This window comes from Gekko japonicus, unplaced genomic scaffold, assembly GCF_001447785.1.
Source record: "Gekko japonicus isolate JY-2015 unplaced genomic scaffold, Gekko_japonicus_V1.1 scaffold337, whole genome shotgun sequence".
Lineage (NCBI taxonomy): Eukaryota > Metazoa > Chordata > Lepidosauria > Squamata > Gekkonidae > Gekko > Gekko japonicus.
In genome coordinates, this window is record NW_015175365.1 from 363,005 (window position 1) to 375,751 (window position 12,747).

Consider the following 12,747-nt stretch of genomic DNA (forward strand, 5'->3'; position numbering starts at 1 on the left):
GTACCTCACCCGGGGGGACTGCGATCCCCCGCGATCCCACCCCCGAAATGACCTTTGGTTCTCACTGAGGATTCTGACTTTTATAAATATTTAATACATGCTGCTGAAATCACAATGACTGGTTTTGAATTATGTGCACTTTTAAAATGTTTTAGGGTTGCAATGTTTTCATGTCTAAGAACTACTGTATTTAGTAGTATAAAAATCTTTCCCTTTTTGTTTAGCGAAGGACATGGAAAGATTTCTGTGTTTGCTGTCAAAATGGCTCTGGCAACACTATGTGGGGGGAAGATCATGGATAAATTAAGATGTAAGTATTTTTGTGTTGCTGTATGTATTGTATTGATTTTTGTTCCTTTCTATGGAAAGCAGTAGTAGCAGAGAGCCCTATTGGGAATGGAATTTGAATTTAACACAGCATTTTGGTAACATTCATATGAATCTGTTAGCAGTCAAACCCATCCTCTCATTGGGGGCAGTTTATTGCTAGAAAATCATAAACACCCTTCCTACAATATCATCTTAAATATCATAAATGCAATATACTGCCTGGCCTAAAATGACATAAAATGGATGCCAGCCAAGGACAAGTCTGGACATATAGTTTAGAGGTGTGGGAAAGAGCAGCTGGCCAGCTAACAACTTCCTCCCCACCCTAGAGAGATGCATAATTTAGGACAAAGGGTTGCCCAAGAACATCTTGCCTCACCTTGGATTTATCTCATCAAACCCAGCCTCACTTCCCCTCACCCATTTACCCCAATTAAGCAACACTTAACACTATTCACCACACCTGGTAGCTTTTCCCATCTGGCACTTACAGGGTCATCAAGCACCATTCACACCTATAGTTCACCTCAGGTAAACCCATCAAGGTTTTCCCAAATCATTGTCCAGCTCTGGACAAACCATTAAGTTATTTTTTGGGGGGACAATAAAGTATGGCATCCTGCTCCATAGTAGTGTGTGTGTGTGTGTCCTTGGATCCTCTGCACATCCCCACTTGTATGTGGGCCTTTTCCTCTTCTCTGTGAAACACTGGTCGTTTTGCTGCTGCTTCCATGGACCTCTTTTGTCTAGACTGGTAACTATACCCTTCCCCAAAATTGCTCTCTCCCCCCTCCTCCATGATTTCCTTTTAGCTAGCCTTGTATGTGCTTTCAGTGTGTTTGTATGCATGTTGTGCCCTTTTATTTCTCTTTTAATAACACTTTACCAGCTGAACATCTACCTGGTTTATTTTGAGAGTTCTCATGAGGGAAAATCCCCGTAAACATTGGTGGAGAATTCCAGTTACTCACTTTGTCTCCTTAAATTAATTTCCCCAGTTAGTAAGTACTTTTTTCAAGCCCATTTATTGTTTGGAGTCACTCAAGGAAAAGCCCCCATTTCTGATCTAAACAGGATTGTGTGGTGGAAGCTGGTTCTCTGGCCATTCAAGTTCCAGTTCATTTATATGTCAAAAGTAGCACCTTGCATTGTATCTAGAAACAAACTGGAAGCCATCAAAAATCTTATATCATGATAGCACTCCACAGACAGCAGCCTGTTCCCTTTATTTTGAATCAACTGAGGTTTCTGAACACTTTTTAAGCACAACCCCACATATAATGCATATATAATCTGACCTGGATGCAACCCATGCATAGATAACAATGACCAGTTCAGCTCAAACTGTTGGGATTTGTAAAGAGTGGCTAAAACAAAATATTTTTTTAAATTTCTCTCCTCCTTTTCTTCTTTATTCCATCAGATATTTTCTCCATGATTTCAGACTCCAGTGGTGTAATGGTTTATGGAAGATATGACATGTTTCTGCGAGAAGTTCTTAAGCTTCCCACTGCAGTCTTTGAAGGTCCTTCTTTTGGCTACACAGAACAATCAGCAAAATCCTGTTTTGCTCAACAGGTAGAAATTCATAGAATCATACAAAATTTTATTGCATCTCACAATGATATCCAGTGCTAGTTTCATAGGATTTTGATATATATTTTAAAAGTAATGGCAAACGTTTTCAGTAAAACACCAAAGGAACAAAGTGTGGCGTGCAAAATGAATGATGAGTTTCTTGATCTTTTTAAATTAAAGTACATTTGCCAGGATGTGGAGCTCTGGCCTTGCAGGGCTTCCATAGTGTGGGATAAAATTAACCTGATCTTTTAAAATTAAAGTACATCTGCCAGGATGTGGAGCTCTGAATTTGGTTAGAGCAGCAACAGGGACCTCCATATCCTTTGCTCTGCAGGCATAAAAGCAGCTTGGGAAGGATGATTTTGAGTAGAAAAACTGCCTGGACAGGAAGATTAGGCACCTACTTCCCTCCCTGTGCTGTTTCCATCATATTCACATCACCTTGCAGCTGCCTTTATTGGGGGACTCCTGCCATATCTCCCATTTCACATCTAGTTTAGTCCTAAATGGTATTCATTGGAATTTTCCATGACTCCTGCACCATTTTAATGAAATAATTTAGATACAAAGCCAAATTAAACATTTGACACATCTGTTTGTGAAATAGTTTATCTTCTCAGAAATGATTCATACTGGGGCTATAGAACAGAATACAGCAATACCCAATAAAGCATAATTTTTCAGGCTTTTAGAACTCAGAGTCAACCCAACTAAGAATTAACCAAATCTTCTATATAGGCTCCGGTCACATGGGCAGGAAAATGCGGGGGGGAAGCGTGGCTGTTTGCCCTGGGGCAAACTAACGCAGGGTTAAGTGATCAGACCTCCTGTGGAGGTCCCGTGGAGGTCCCGTGGGTAGGGAGAGGTGCCGATCACAGAACGGTCCTGCACGCAACCAAAAAGCGGCGCGGTGCGGCAAACTGGGTTTTTCCCCCTGTGTACACCAAAAATGTGCATGCTCCGTTGAGTGCCTGTGCGCATCCACGGAGACTTGGGGGGGAAAAACCTTTTTTGCAAGGGGACATGGGCGGTCGCCGGATGCTACCAAAACGCAATCAGACGCCTGCCCTTGCCCTGTGATTTCCGGAAACTAGTACCTCCGAGGTCTTCGGTTGAGCCACGGGAGCGCTACGCTTCCCAGATGTGCCGGTGAGATCGCGCCTGGAAAATCCACCTGTCTTCTGTCTCTCTAGCGTGGCCAGGGGTCATTTCGTAGAAAAAGAGCTAGGGAAACTCATTAGCATAACTCATTAGCATATGCCACACACCCTGACATCAGGGGCCCGGCGGTGGACCTGCAAGGCCAGCGGGATTGTGAGGAAGCCCCGCCAAGGCCCTCCCTGGCCCCAGGCAGGCAGGGGTGGGGAGAGGTGGGGAGGAAGCAACTTACCCTCCCTCTTCTCCTGCCTCCATCTGGCTGAATGAGGGCTGGAAGCGGGGCGGCTGGAAGCAGGGAGCAGGGCTTCGTCATGTGCCCCGCCCCCTGCACCTCACCCGGGGGAACTGCGTTCCCCTGCGTTCCCCCCTGAGATGACCTCTGAGCGTGGCTAATGTTCCGTGTGACCGCAGCCATAAATGAGAGGACTTGCACACAGGATAGTTCCTGGAACTCTGTACAGGACAAATTTATTAGAACAAAGCAGCAGCTCTTCTTCAGCTCCTGTCTTTCCAGATCAGAGTGGGATAAGTGGTTTGTGGTAGTTCGTGGTTCTTTGGTAGTTTGTGGTAGTTCGTGGTTCTTTGGGTTCCACAAACCATGAACTTTCAAGAACTTTTCAGTTTGCCAAACCAGTTCATGCGGTTCATGAGTTTGGGAGGCAGTAGAATGGCCCCCTCACAAGAGATACCAAACTCACAGGGAGTCTTCAACAGGCTCTCCTCCACCCACCAAGTGTGGTGAAAATTGGATTTATGATGTCTGAGTTATAACCCCCCAAAGCAGGTGCTCCCAGGAAGGCTCAGCTGTAGCGTCAGGCTCAGGAATGCAAATCTGAAGCCCCCTGCAAGCTGAAGGCAGCAGCAAATCAAGATTAACAGCACATCCTGCTGGGATGTCCGTCTGACCTCAAGTCTGGTGAGGAGAATTGGCTGTGGGGGGAAATAACAGTAGCGCCCCTCCAAAGCACATTCCCACATGAAAGTGCTCTTCAGAAATTAACAGGAGGTGCTTACCCCCTTGCCAGGGAGGTGCTGGTCAACTGCCTGACTCTGTCTCTCCCTGGGGGCTGGGGGGTTGACCTTCCCACCCCTGCCTCTTGTGAAGATGGTGGCTGACCCCTCCCCTCACGCAGGGGAGGTGGCCCCCCAGTGGTGGCCAACCCCATTACTATTTCCACCCCACCCCTGGCCCCTGCCATTCCCAGAACAGCAGCCTCTTTTCCCATAGTCTGAAGGACACTGTCCCCCAGCTGAGAGGCAGGTGTGTGGCTCAGTGATGCAAGAGGTGTACTTTAATGCATAAAAGTAAAGGAAACCCCTTGGTGGTGTTGTTTTTAAAGAAAAAAGAGCTTGCCTCCCCCACCAGGCAATGGCAGAGAGAGGCTAGTAGTGGCAGAGGTCCTTCCTGAGGAAGAGGCATTTTTTAATAAATAAAAGCAAAGGAAACCCTAGCAAAAGGTGTTTTTTTCTCTTAAATAAGTAAAGGAAAGACAACCCAAAGAGTTTGCTCCCCCACACCTGGCACTGGCAGAGACAGGCTAGTAAGTGTGTGGCTCAAGTCCCTGAAACTACAGCAAGGAACACCTTCCCAGTTAGGGCCGGCTCACCCACTAGGTGAACTAGGCATTCGCCTAGAGCGCCGGGCCCTGGATAGGGCACCAAACTGTGCCTCCCCCTGCCAAAAGTCCGCGCACCATTGCTGCTCCCAGCCACGTGGCATGGGGGCGCAAAAGGGGAGCGCAAGCCCGCCTCGCCTTCCCCCTCCGCCCATGGTCGGCTTTTGTAAATCCAAATGCGGGGTGTTTTGTTTTGGGTGCCCAGAAACCTCGCTGCCTCCACCTCACTCACCTAAGATGTCTGGCCACAGGATGGGGAGCAACAGCGACTCCCAATCCGGCTCCTGCGCCTCTGTCTCTTCGCGCCGCCTTTGCATTTACAATGCACCAACTTTGAGCTCCTCATTCTCGAACTCAGAAGCTCTCGCTGCTGCTACCGCAGCTTCAGCAGAGATTGCTCGCTGCCCTCTCCCCCCCCCCGCAAGGCTCTGGCTGCTCTCTTAAAAGGGCCGGTGCCACTTCAAAAGTGCCCTCGGAGTCACCCGCAACGTCCACTTGGCTCGGGCTCGCTCCTTGAGGGGAGTTTTGTCCCAAAAAAATGCAAGTGAATGGAACCTCCACCTCAGATCCTCTTGGCATTCAGATGCATCGCGGCTGCAGTCTTAAGAGGGCACTTTCCTGGGAGTGAGTCCCGTGGCATGATGGGGGACTTCCTTTTGAGTAAACCTGCAGCGGATCAGGGGCTGACGGGAGGGGAGGCAGCCGGGGGGGTGGCTGGTCTGGGGGGGTACACGGGCTTGGCCGGGACTCCCCTCCTCTCCAAAGGGGGAGAGAAGTTGGACTTCCTTCTCTCCAGGCACCGCCTGGAGGTTGGCAACCCTGTAACTGGGTGCAGGGGCGCCAGAAGTTATCTTTGCCTAGGGCGCAAAAAACCCTCAGGCCAGCCCTGTTCCCAATCAGGAGAGGTGTATAAAAATTATCCCACTATGTGTGGGGGAAAAGGAGTCCCACAAAGCCTCCCCTTGAATCATCCAGCAGCAAGCAATTCTTCTCCTAACTCTCTCTCACTCGATGACCAACTCCTCTCTCTTCCTGCTGCAAAGTGAAAACAGCTGAGTCAGGGTGTGGTGTATATGTATATAATCTGCTCCCATAGAGCAGAATGGGAGCTCTGTAGGTTGGCTGTCGGAGCTGCCGATCAAGCTATGGATAACTACTATGGGTGTTTCTAGGGCTCTCCACAAGTCTTAGGTATTGATTGAATTGGCCCCCAGGCTGTCTGACCAACAAACCTCTCTAACGAACCACCTGAACCTCCACAGAAAAAATGGCAGTTCATGGTTGGTTCGAGAATGGAGTGACCAAATGAACCACAAAATAAACCACAAACCAACACGGTTCGAGTAAAAATTCAGTTCATTTTGCAGTTTGTGCCCATCCTTAGTGAGCACTCTGTGGTTCGGGGTAGGGTAGTGACAGTAGGAAACAGCAAGTCCAGCATGTCAATGCAGGTACTGGGTCAATGGGCATTCAACCCACTCAACTGCTGACAAATGAAGGTGACTAATGTCACACTATATCAAGAGGGCTTCCATAGTGTGGGATAAAATTAACATGTTTTTATTTTGGTACACTAAGAAAACCTTTTATTTTGAGTGGACACTTAAGTAACAATTACATGAGCACTGAAGGTACTTTATACTGCATGAGACTATTGGTTCATCCAGTGGCAGCAGCTTTTCATGTTCTTTTGAAAGCATTTCTTAGCCCTGCTGTCTGAGATTCCTTAACAGGAAATGTCAGGGATTATTCTTGGGAGCTTTTGTATGCAAAGCACATATTCTGCCATTGACCTATGGCCTTCCTCCTAGTTGAATCAGTGGCACTGATATAGGAATTACTGGGTTTTACAGCTACCTAAAACATATTTAAACCACAATGCAGTACAATTTTTTTTAATAAGCTGAAGGTTTGCGATACTGAGGTTTATCTGCTTCTTTATCCATTCGTACATGGGTGGGTTTTTTTAGTACACTAAAATCCTATGCTATTGAATTGTTTCTTTTTTTTATTCATGTAAACAGAAAAAAGTCACGTTGAATGCTTTCTTGGACACTCTTATGTCTGATCCTCCACCACAGTGTCTGGTCTGGTTACCACTTCTGCATCGGTTGGCAAATGTTGAGAATGGTATGTAACTAAAGCATAAGAAGCACCTGACATATCAGTGTGGGTCCCAAGAACTACATCTTTCTCCAGGAAATTTAAGCCTCGTGTGTCACTAAAAAAGGAAGATTGGCTAAGGATACGGATTGCAAGGGACTAGCTGCGTTATTCCATTGTAGCAAAATTTTTAAAAGTCCAGGGCACCTTAAAGACTAACAAGATTTATTTCAATATGAGCTTTCATGAAACACAGCGGACTTCTTCAGATATGTATGTGGAAGGAGATTGAACTGGAAATTCTACTAAAAGGGAAGGATTGGGGGGGGGAGTTAAGGCAGAGAGGTTTGAAATCTGTCATGAGTATTTGAAGTGTGAATTCCCTATGTAAGGGAAGAAGAGGGTGGTTGAGAAGAATGCAGGTGTGAATTGTCATGAATCTTCCAAGTGTGAAATCTCTGTGTAAGTGACTAGAACACGATTAGCTGTTTACAACCTATAAGCAAAGTGATGAAATCTACTCAGGGAGAAGTAGTCTGAAGTTTAAGTGAGATTTAATGGATACTGGTACAAAGATATAGCCTGATATAGTGTTTAATTGCTTGATGTGTTCTAATTCAGCACTTTCATGTTATATATGCCCTTTGAAGGTTTTTTTTTGGGGGGGGGTAGAATCGTGACTTTCAGATCAGTGATAGTATCCACAGGGAGATTAAAATGTTACTCCTCTGTTTTCTGGAAGTTGTGATTTCTTATGTTTGATTTGTGTTCATTGATTCTCTCATGCTGAGATTGACACATTAGTACAAGGGCATTCCACACTAGACCACTTCCTTCCTATTACACTGCTGACAATGATGACAATGACGGTATGAATGCAGATATTTTAAGTGCACCACAGAAAATAGTTTTTACAGTTTTACAGTTCTTCACTAACAGTGGTGTGATGTATTTACAGTCTCTTCCTAGCATCTCCAGTGCAGAGGGCTTACAGTCCATCAGGTTCTTGTTTTGGCATAGCCCCATTGCTTCTCCTGTGCCAGGTCACCCACCCTACAACAATCCCGAACATGAGAAGTGGTTGGAAGCTACATTGTTAACCATCTACCTGGCTTGTCTTAATGATAAAGGTCTATTGTTGTCCTTGTCACCATGCCACTCCTCTAAGTGACAGTGAAACCAATGGGAACCTAGGTATCAAAAGGGATGAATAAGGCCAAAACAAGTGAGCAGTATTTGCCACTGTCACTGCCTTCACTGTGAATACTCCCCTTTAGCTGCTGTCTGCTGCTTCCTCTATTTTGTGCTCTAGTTTGTTCCAGAATAATTGGTTGTTAATACAGGAGAGTTTAGATACACAATTCATAATCCACCATACCTTAGTATCCTGTGTGGTGAAAGGGCACTTCATCCCAGATATTTGTGTAAAAGTTTACAACTTTGCAAGATGACTGTTGAATTTACACTCCAGCACTAAAACTCCAGCCCATCATAAAAATATCATAGACCATAAAAACAGACCACAGACAGCTTAAAATAAATTTCCAGGCTAAAATAGAGTTAAAAGACTGGATAAACAGAAATATTTTGACCAGGCACCTAAAAGAAAGCAGCACAGGTACCAGGTGAGTCTTAAGGAGAAGAGCATTCTACAAGCGAGGTGCCACTAATGAAAAAGCCCTGCCTTTGGTTGCACCAGCCTCATCTCTGCAGGCAGAGGCACAGAAAGCAGTGATTGTGAGGCAGATATTAACTGATGGGCTGGACAATACAGGAGGAAAATAATGCATGTAGTCCAAAGGTTGCCATGTAAGCCTTTTCCTGAGCATCCTGTCTGCTTAGATAGTTGGAGTGTCTATTCATATGTTTATGAAGTTAATCAGAAGAAAAAAGACATGGTTTTTGTGGTTTTTCTTTTTTGCACAAGTAGCCCTTGAAGGTGACAGGAGCCCTCTAGAATCTTCCACCCACTAGGTAGCAGGGGGGTGTATATATAGACTATATAAAGGATATTTGTATTTTTGTGGGAGGTCAGAACACATGATGAGTTGAGAAGAGAGATGAGAGGATTCATTTTAAAGGACAGGGTTTAGTCAAACCTCAAAGCAGAGAGTCAACAAGTTGGCAGAAAAAGATGAAGTCACAGAGTTCAGACAAGAAGTATAGAAACAAGAGTATTTTCCCTACCTCTTCATTTACCATCCTAAGGAGTAAATTGTAGACTTCGGTTGAGAGGATGTGTGTAGCACCCTATTCATTATCCTTTGCTCAAATATTGTGTGTCAATTATTGCTCATATCTGTACTTTTTTTTAGTAACTAATGAGTGCTTATACAAGTAAAACTTTTCCCCCTGAAACTGGTGTTATATGGTCTTGGCACAAACTTATAAAAGCCTGATTCATTTGCACCAGGATACAAAGAATATGTAGGGAGATACCTACCTGAGTCTGAAGAACTCTAACAAGTGAGATTTCCAAAGTTTTCCTTTACATCCATGGTGGTTTGGAGTATGATGGTGATTCCTGAGTTGAAGAAAAGTCTCTTCAGAGAGAAAAACAGAAGGTCTGAGTTGTAGGTTACCAGAAAAAAATCTCTAACTCCAAACCTCTTGGTGGCAGTAAAAAGGAATACATTTTAGTGTGTGTGACCGCAGCCTATGTGTGCTGGGGGGAGTAGATGGAATAAAGCTAGGGAGATGAACTCCTTATTGAGGTTTGGCAGCTTGAGGGAAAGGGGGTAGCTGAGTTACAGACCTGGACCAGCTAAGTAAATTCCACATCCCTTATGGCAGGACAAAGTGCTGTGGGGCATGTTTGATCACTTCCAGCAGTAGCTATTTAAAGATCCCCGTTTTCATGATTTTCCCTCAACTGCAGTACAACCAAGAGAAGAGAACATACAGACTGGGGAAGGCATTTTTATGCTCATACCTCCTCTGGGGGTATGTTTATGCTTCTCCATATATGGAAGGACGTAATATCAGTTTTCTTTGTTTTGCTGAATGGCTTTTATCCTTAGACATGTACAGTGGGCTGTATCCTGCTTTAGGACAGAGGAACTTCCTCCAACTTCCTCCAGTGGTTCTTCCTCCAGTGCTAGAGCAATTTGAATTAGAGGAAGCCTCCTTAGCCTTCAAGAAGACTTCAGACTTTGTTTAGTGAAGTGGTAGGATACAGGCCAGTGTCTCCTGAATTATATCTTTTGGAGACAATCTCAATGTGGCCCACTCTGTGGATTCCTAAATCTGGAGACTAGAGCCATGAACAGAAAAGACAGATCTTTTAGAAACTTGAGAAAAGCTCCAGGTTTGCAGAAAAACCTGTAATCTTTTTTTTAAAAATACATTGAGGGGTTAACACCCCCCTCCATAATAGAAGCAATCGTGAAGAAAGGAATGCCCTCTCAGAGCCACAGTGGGGGTTGCTAGGCAACCACAGTATTGCCAGCCTTCAGACATTGCTTTCTGTCAGGAAAAGGAAGGGGGGAGCCCCCTTTCCAGAGCTATTTTGGCCTTCCAGTTCACCACTGCTCTCCGTCTTCCTGCCCACAGAGGGAAGATGCATCAGGGCCAGTAGCAGCAACTACCAGAAACTTGCTACCTGGTGATTTGCACAGCTCACTCAGGTGCAGTGGTGGCTACCAGACATCATGATGCCATATAACTCGCCTGGGCCCACTAACAACCTCTGCACAATTTGAGAGACTTGGCCAAGCCCAGCAGCCACTCTCACACATGTCATCTGAGCGACTTGCTACTGCACGATTTTTATAAGTTGGCCAGGGGAAGGTTGCCAGGGAGAAGGAAGGAAGGAAAGCTGAGCCAGTTTGGTATAGTATTTAGAGCGTCATAGTGGGATCTAATAAGGCCCGGTTTAAATCCCTACTCTGCCACGAAAGCTTGCTGGGTGATCTTGAGCCTGTCACTCTATCTCTCAGTCTAATCTATCTCACAGGACTGTCATGGAGATAAATTGGAGGACAAGGAGAATGATGTAAACTACTTTGGGTCCCCATTTTGGAGAAAGTTAGAGTACATATAAAGTAAATAAATAATAAAACTCAAGACTAGGGGGGCAGATAAGAGTTGTTTGATGAGTGGGAAGGAGAGCTGCCAGGAGGAGAGAAAGGGGATATAATGTGGGCAAAAAGTAAATACGGGGGGAAATGAAGTGACCTCCACAACTCCTTGTGGGTTCTCCATTTCTATTGGGTAAGACTGAAACAGATCATTTACCCTCTGGCTCCATGTTGCTAAAGGATACAGAAATTGTTTGCCCTAACTGCTGCTTTGAGAGATTGTCTCTCTTTTTCGTCAATATGAGGGATACAGAGTGATGTTCTTATGTTTTGTCTGTTTCGAGACATTGAAAAATAGTCTCATTGATTTCTATAATCCTCACTTGTACTCTGTCTCTCAGTTTTTAGTCAGGCTCTTGTGAAATTACTACTTATGGAAAACTGTTGTAGGTTATCTATATACAATATTGCTACTTTCATGAGGTCTGATTGGACCTAAGCAGAGCTTCCTGATAGGGTACTCTGTATAGCTTCAGGACCACTAGGAGGTCTTTATTAGACAGCCAATCACGACAAAGGAAACTAGGATACCTTAGCACAACCCATAACTAAACAGCATAGAATAAACTCAGAACATAACATTATAAATGCTGTATGAAGCAGATTGAGTTAGATTTCCTGCTTTACCCTGTTGTTAGATTTCTGTCCTTTAAAGTAACATTTCCTTCTGGTTAAGCTCACAGATATGTATGAGAGTTTCAAATGTTACCTCAAGTTCTTTAGTTTGTAAAGCATACCTTTACTAAATGTGACTTCTCCTACCCAAATTTCAGTGTGCTTCACATATGTAACTCTGACTAGGATAGTTACAAGTTTTATCTTTGTTATATTACATACAAACTATGCAACATACAATTTTAAATTGCTGTCCTTGTTCAGGGCTCTTTTTGTAGCAGGAACTCCTTTGCACACCCCTAATGTAGCCAATCCTCCAAGAGCTTACAGAGCTTTTCTTACAGGGGCTACTGTAAGCTCTTGGAGGATTGGCTACATTAGGGGTGTGTTGCCTAATATGCAAAGGCATTCCAGCTACAAAATAGGGCTGCCAAGCCGCGGCGAGGGATCCGTGCGTCTTCACAGGATCCCTGCCGCGGGGGACAGCGATACGCGTTGCACCGCCGTCGCCAGGATGTGACGCTACGCGTCGGTCTGGCAATGGGACTCCAAACAGCCCTGTTGCCAGAGCGACGCGTAGCGTCACATCCTGGTGACAGCGGCGCAACGCGTATCGCTGTCCCCCGCGGCAGGGATCCTGTGAAGACGCACGGATCCCCCGCCGCAGCTTGTCAGCCCTACTACAAAAAGAGCCCTACAGTTACTATATACCTTTCTTTCTCTTTGAGTAGACCAGAGTAGAGTACTTTTTACCCAAAGATTTTTCTTAATTCTCTTGTTCTCTTGTGTTGTTGTTTTTCCTGACACCACAAGGGGCTTTTCTTTTAGACAGCAACAGATGATTCTTTGTTTGGGAGAAAATTGTGAAGCTTTTACATTTACATTTCAGGCACTTTAAGAATAATGTTTGATGCTGAAAATCGACACATACAAAGGAAAGCTTCAAGCCCTGTTAGTGGCTTCAGTTTTAATGCTGTGCTGATTGTTTCTTTTGTTTTGTTTTTACATCTTTCTCCCCTGTAGTCTTCCACCCTGTTGAGTGTTCCTACTGCCACAGCGAGAGCATGATGGGATTTCGCTATCGATGCCAGCAGTGTCACAATTACCAGCTCTGTCAGGATTGCTTCTGGAGGGGACATGCCAGTGGTTCCCATAGCAACCAGCACCAAATGAAAGAATACACGTCATGGGTAAGGGAAGGTTCATGAATTGCTGCAGACTGTTTGAACTCCACTAGCCAGAGAGAAAACCCCAAGGACTGGAGT

The 12,747-nt window shown here is 44.9% G+C and overlaps 1 protein-coding gene across 9 annotated transcripts in view; it reads left to right on the forward strand.

Annotated features, from left to right (window-relative positions):
• The window catches only part of DTNA (dystrobrevin alpha), a 281,234-nt gene that overhangs the window by 177,929 nt on the left and 90,558 nt on the right, over positions 1-12,747 (forward strand). For all 9 annotated transcript variants that reach the window (XM_015425451.1, XM_015425450.1, XM_015425452.1 and 6 more), the window contains 4 exons: positions 225-310; positions 1,754-1,908; positions 6,710-6,815; positions 12,506-12,672. In XM_015425451.1, the coding sequence (XP_015280937.1) occupies positions 225-310; positions 1,754-1,908; positions 6,710-6,815; positions 12,506-12,672 (514 nt within the window). The remainder of the gene's footprint in view (positions 1-224; positions 311-1,753; positions 1,909-6,709; positions 6,816-12,505; positions 12,673-12,747) is intronic.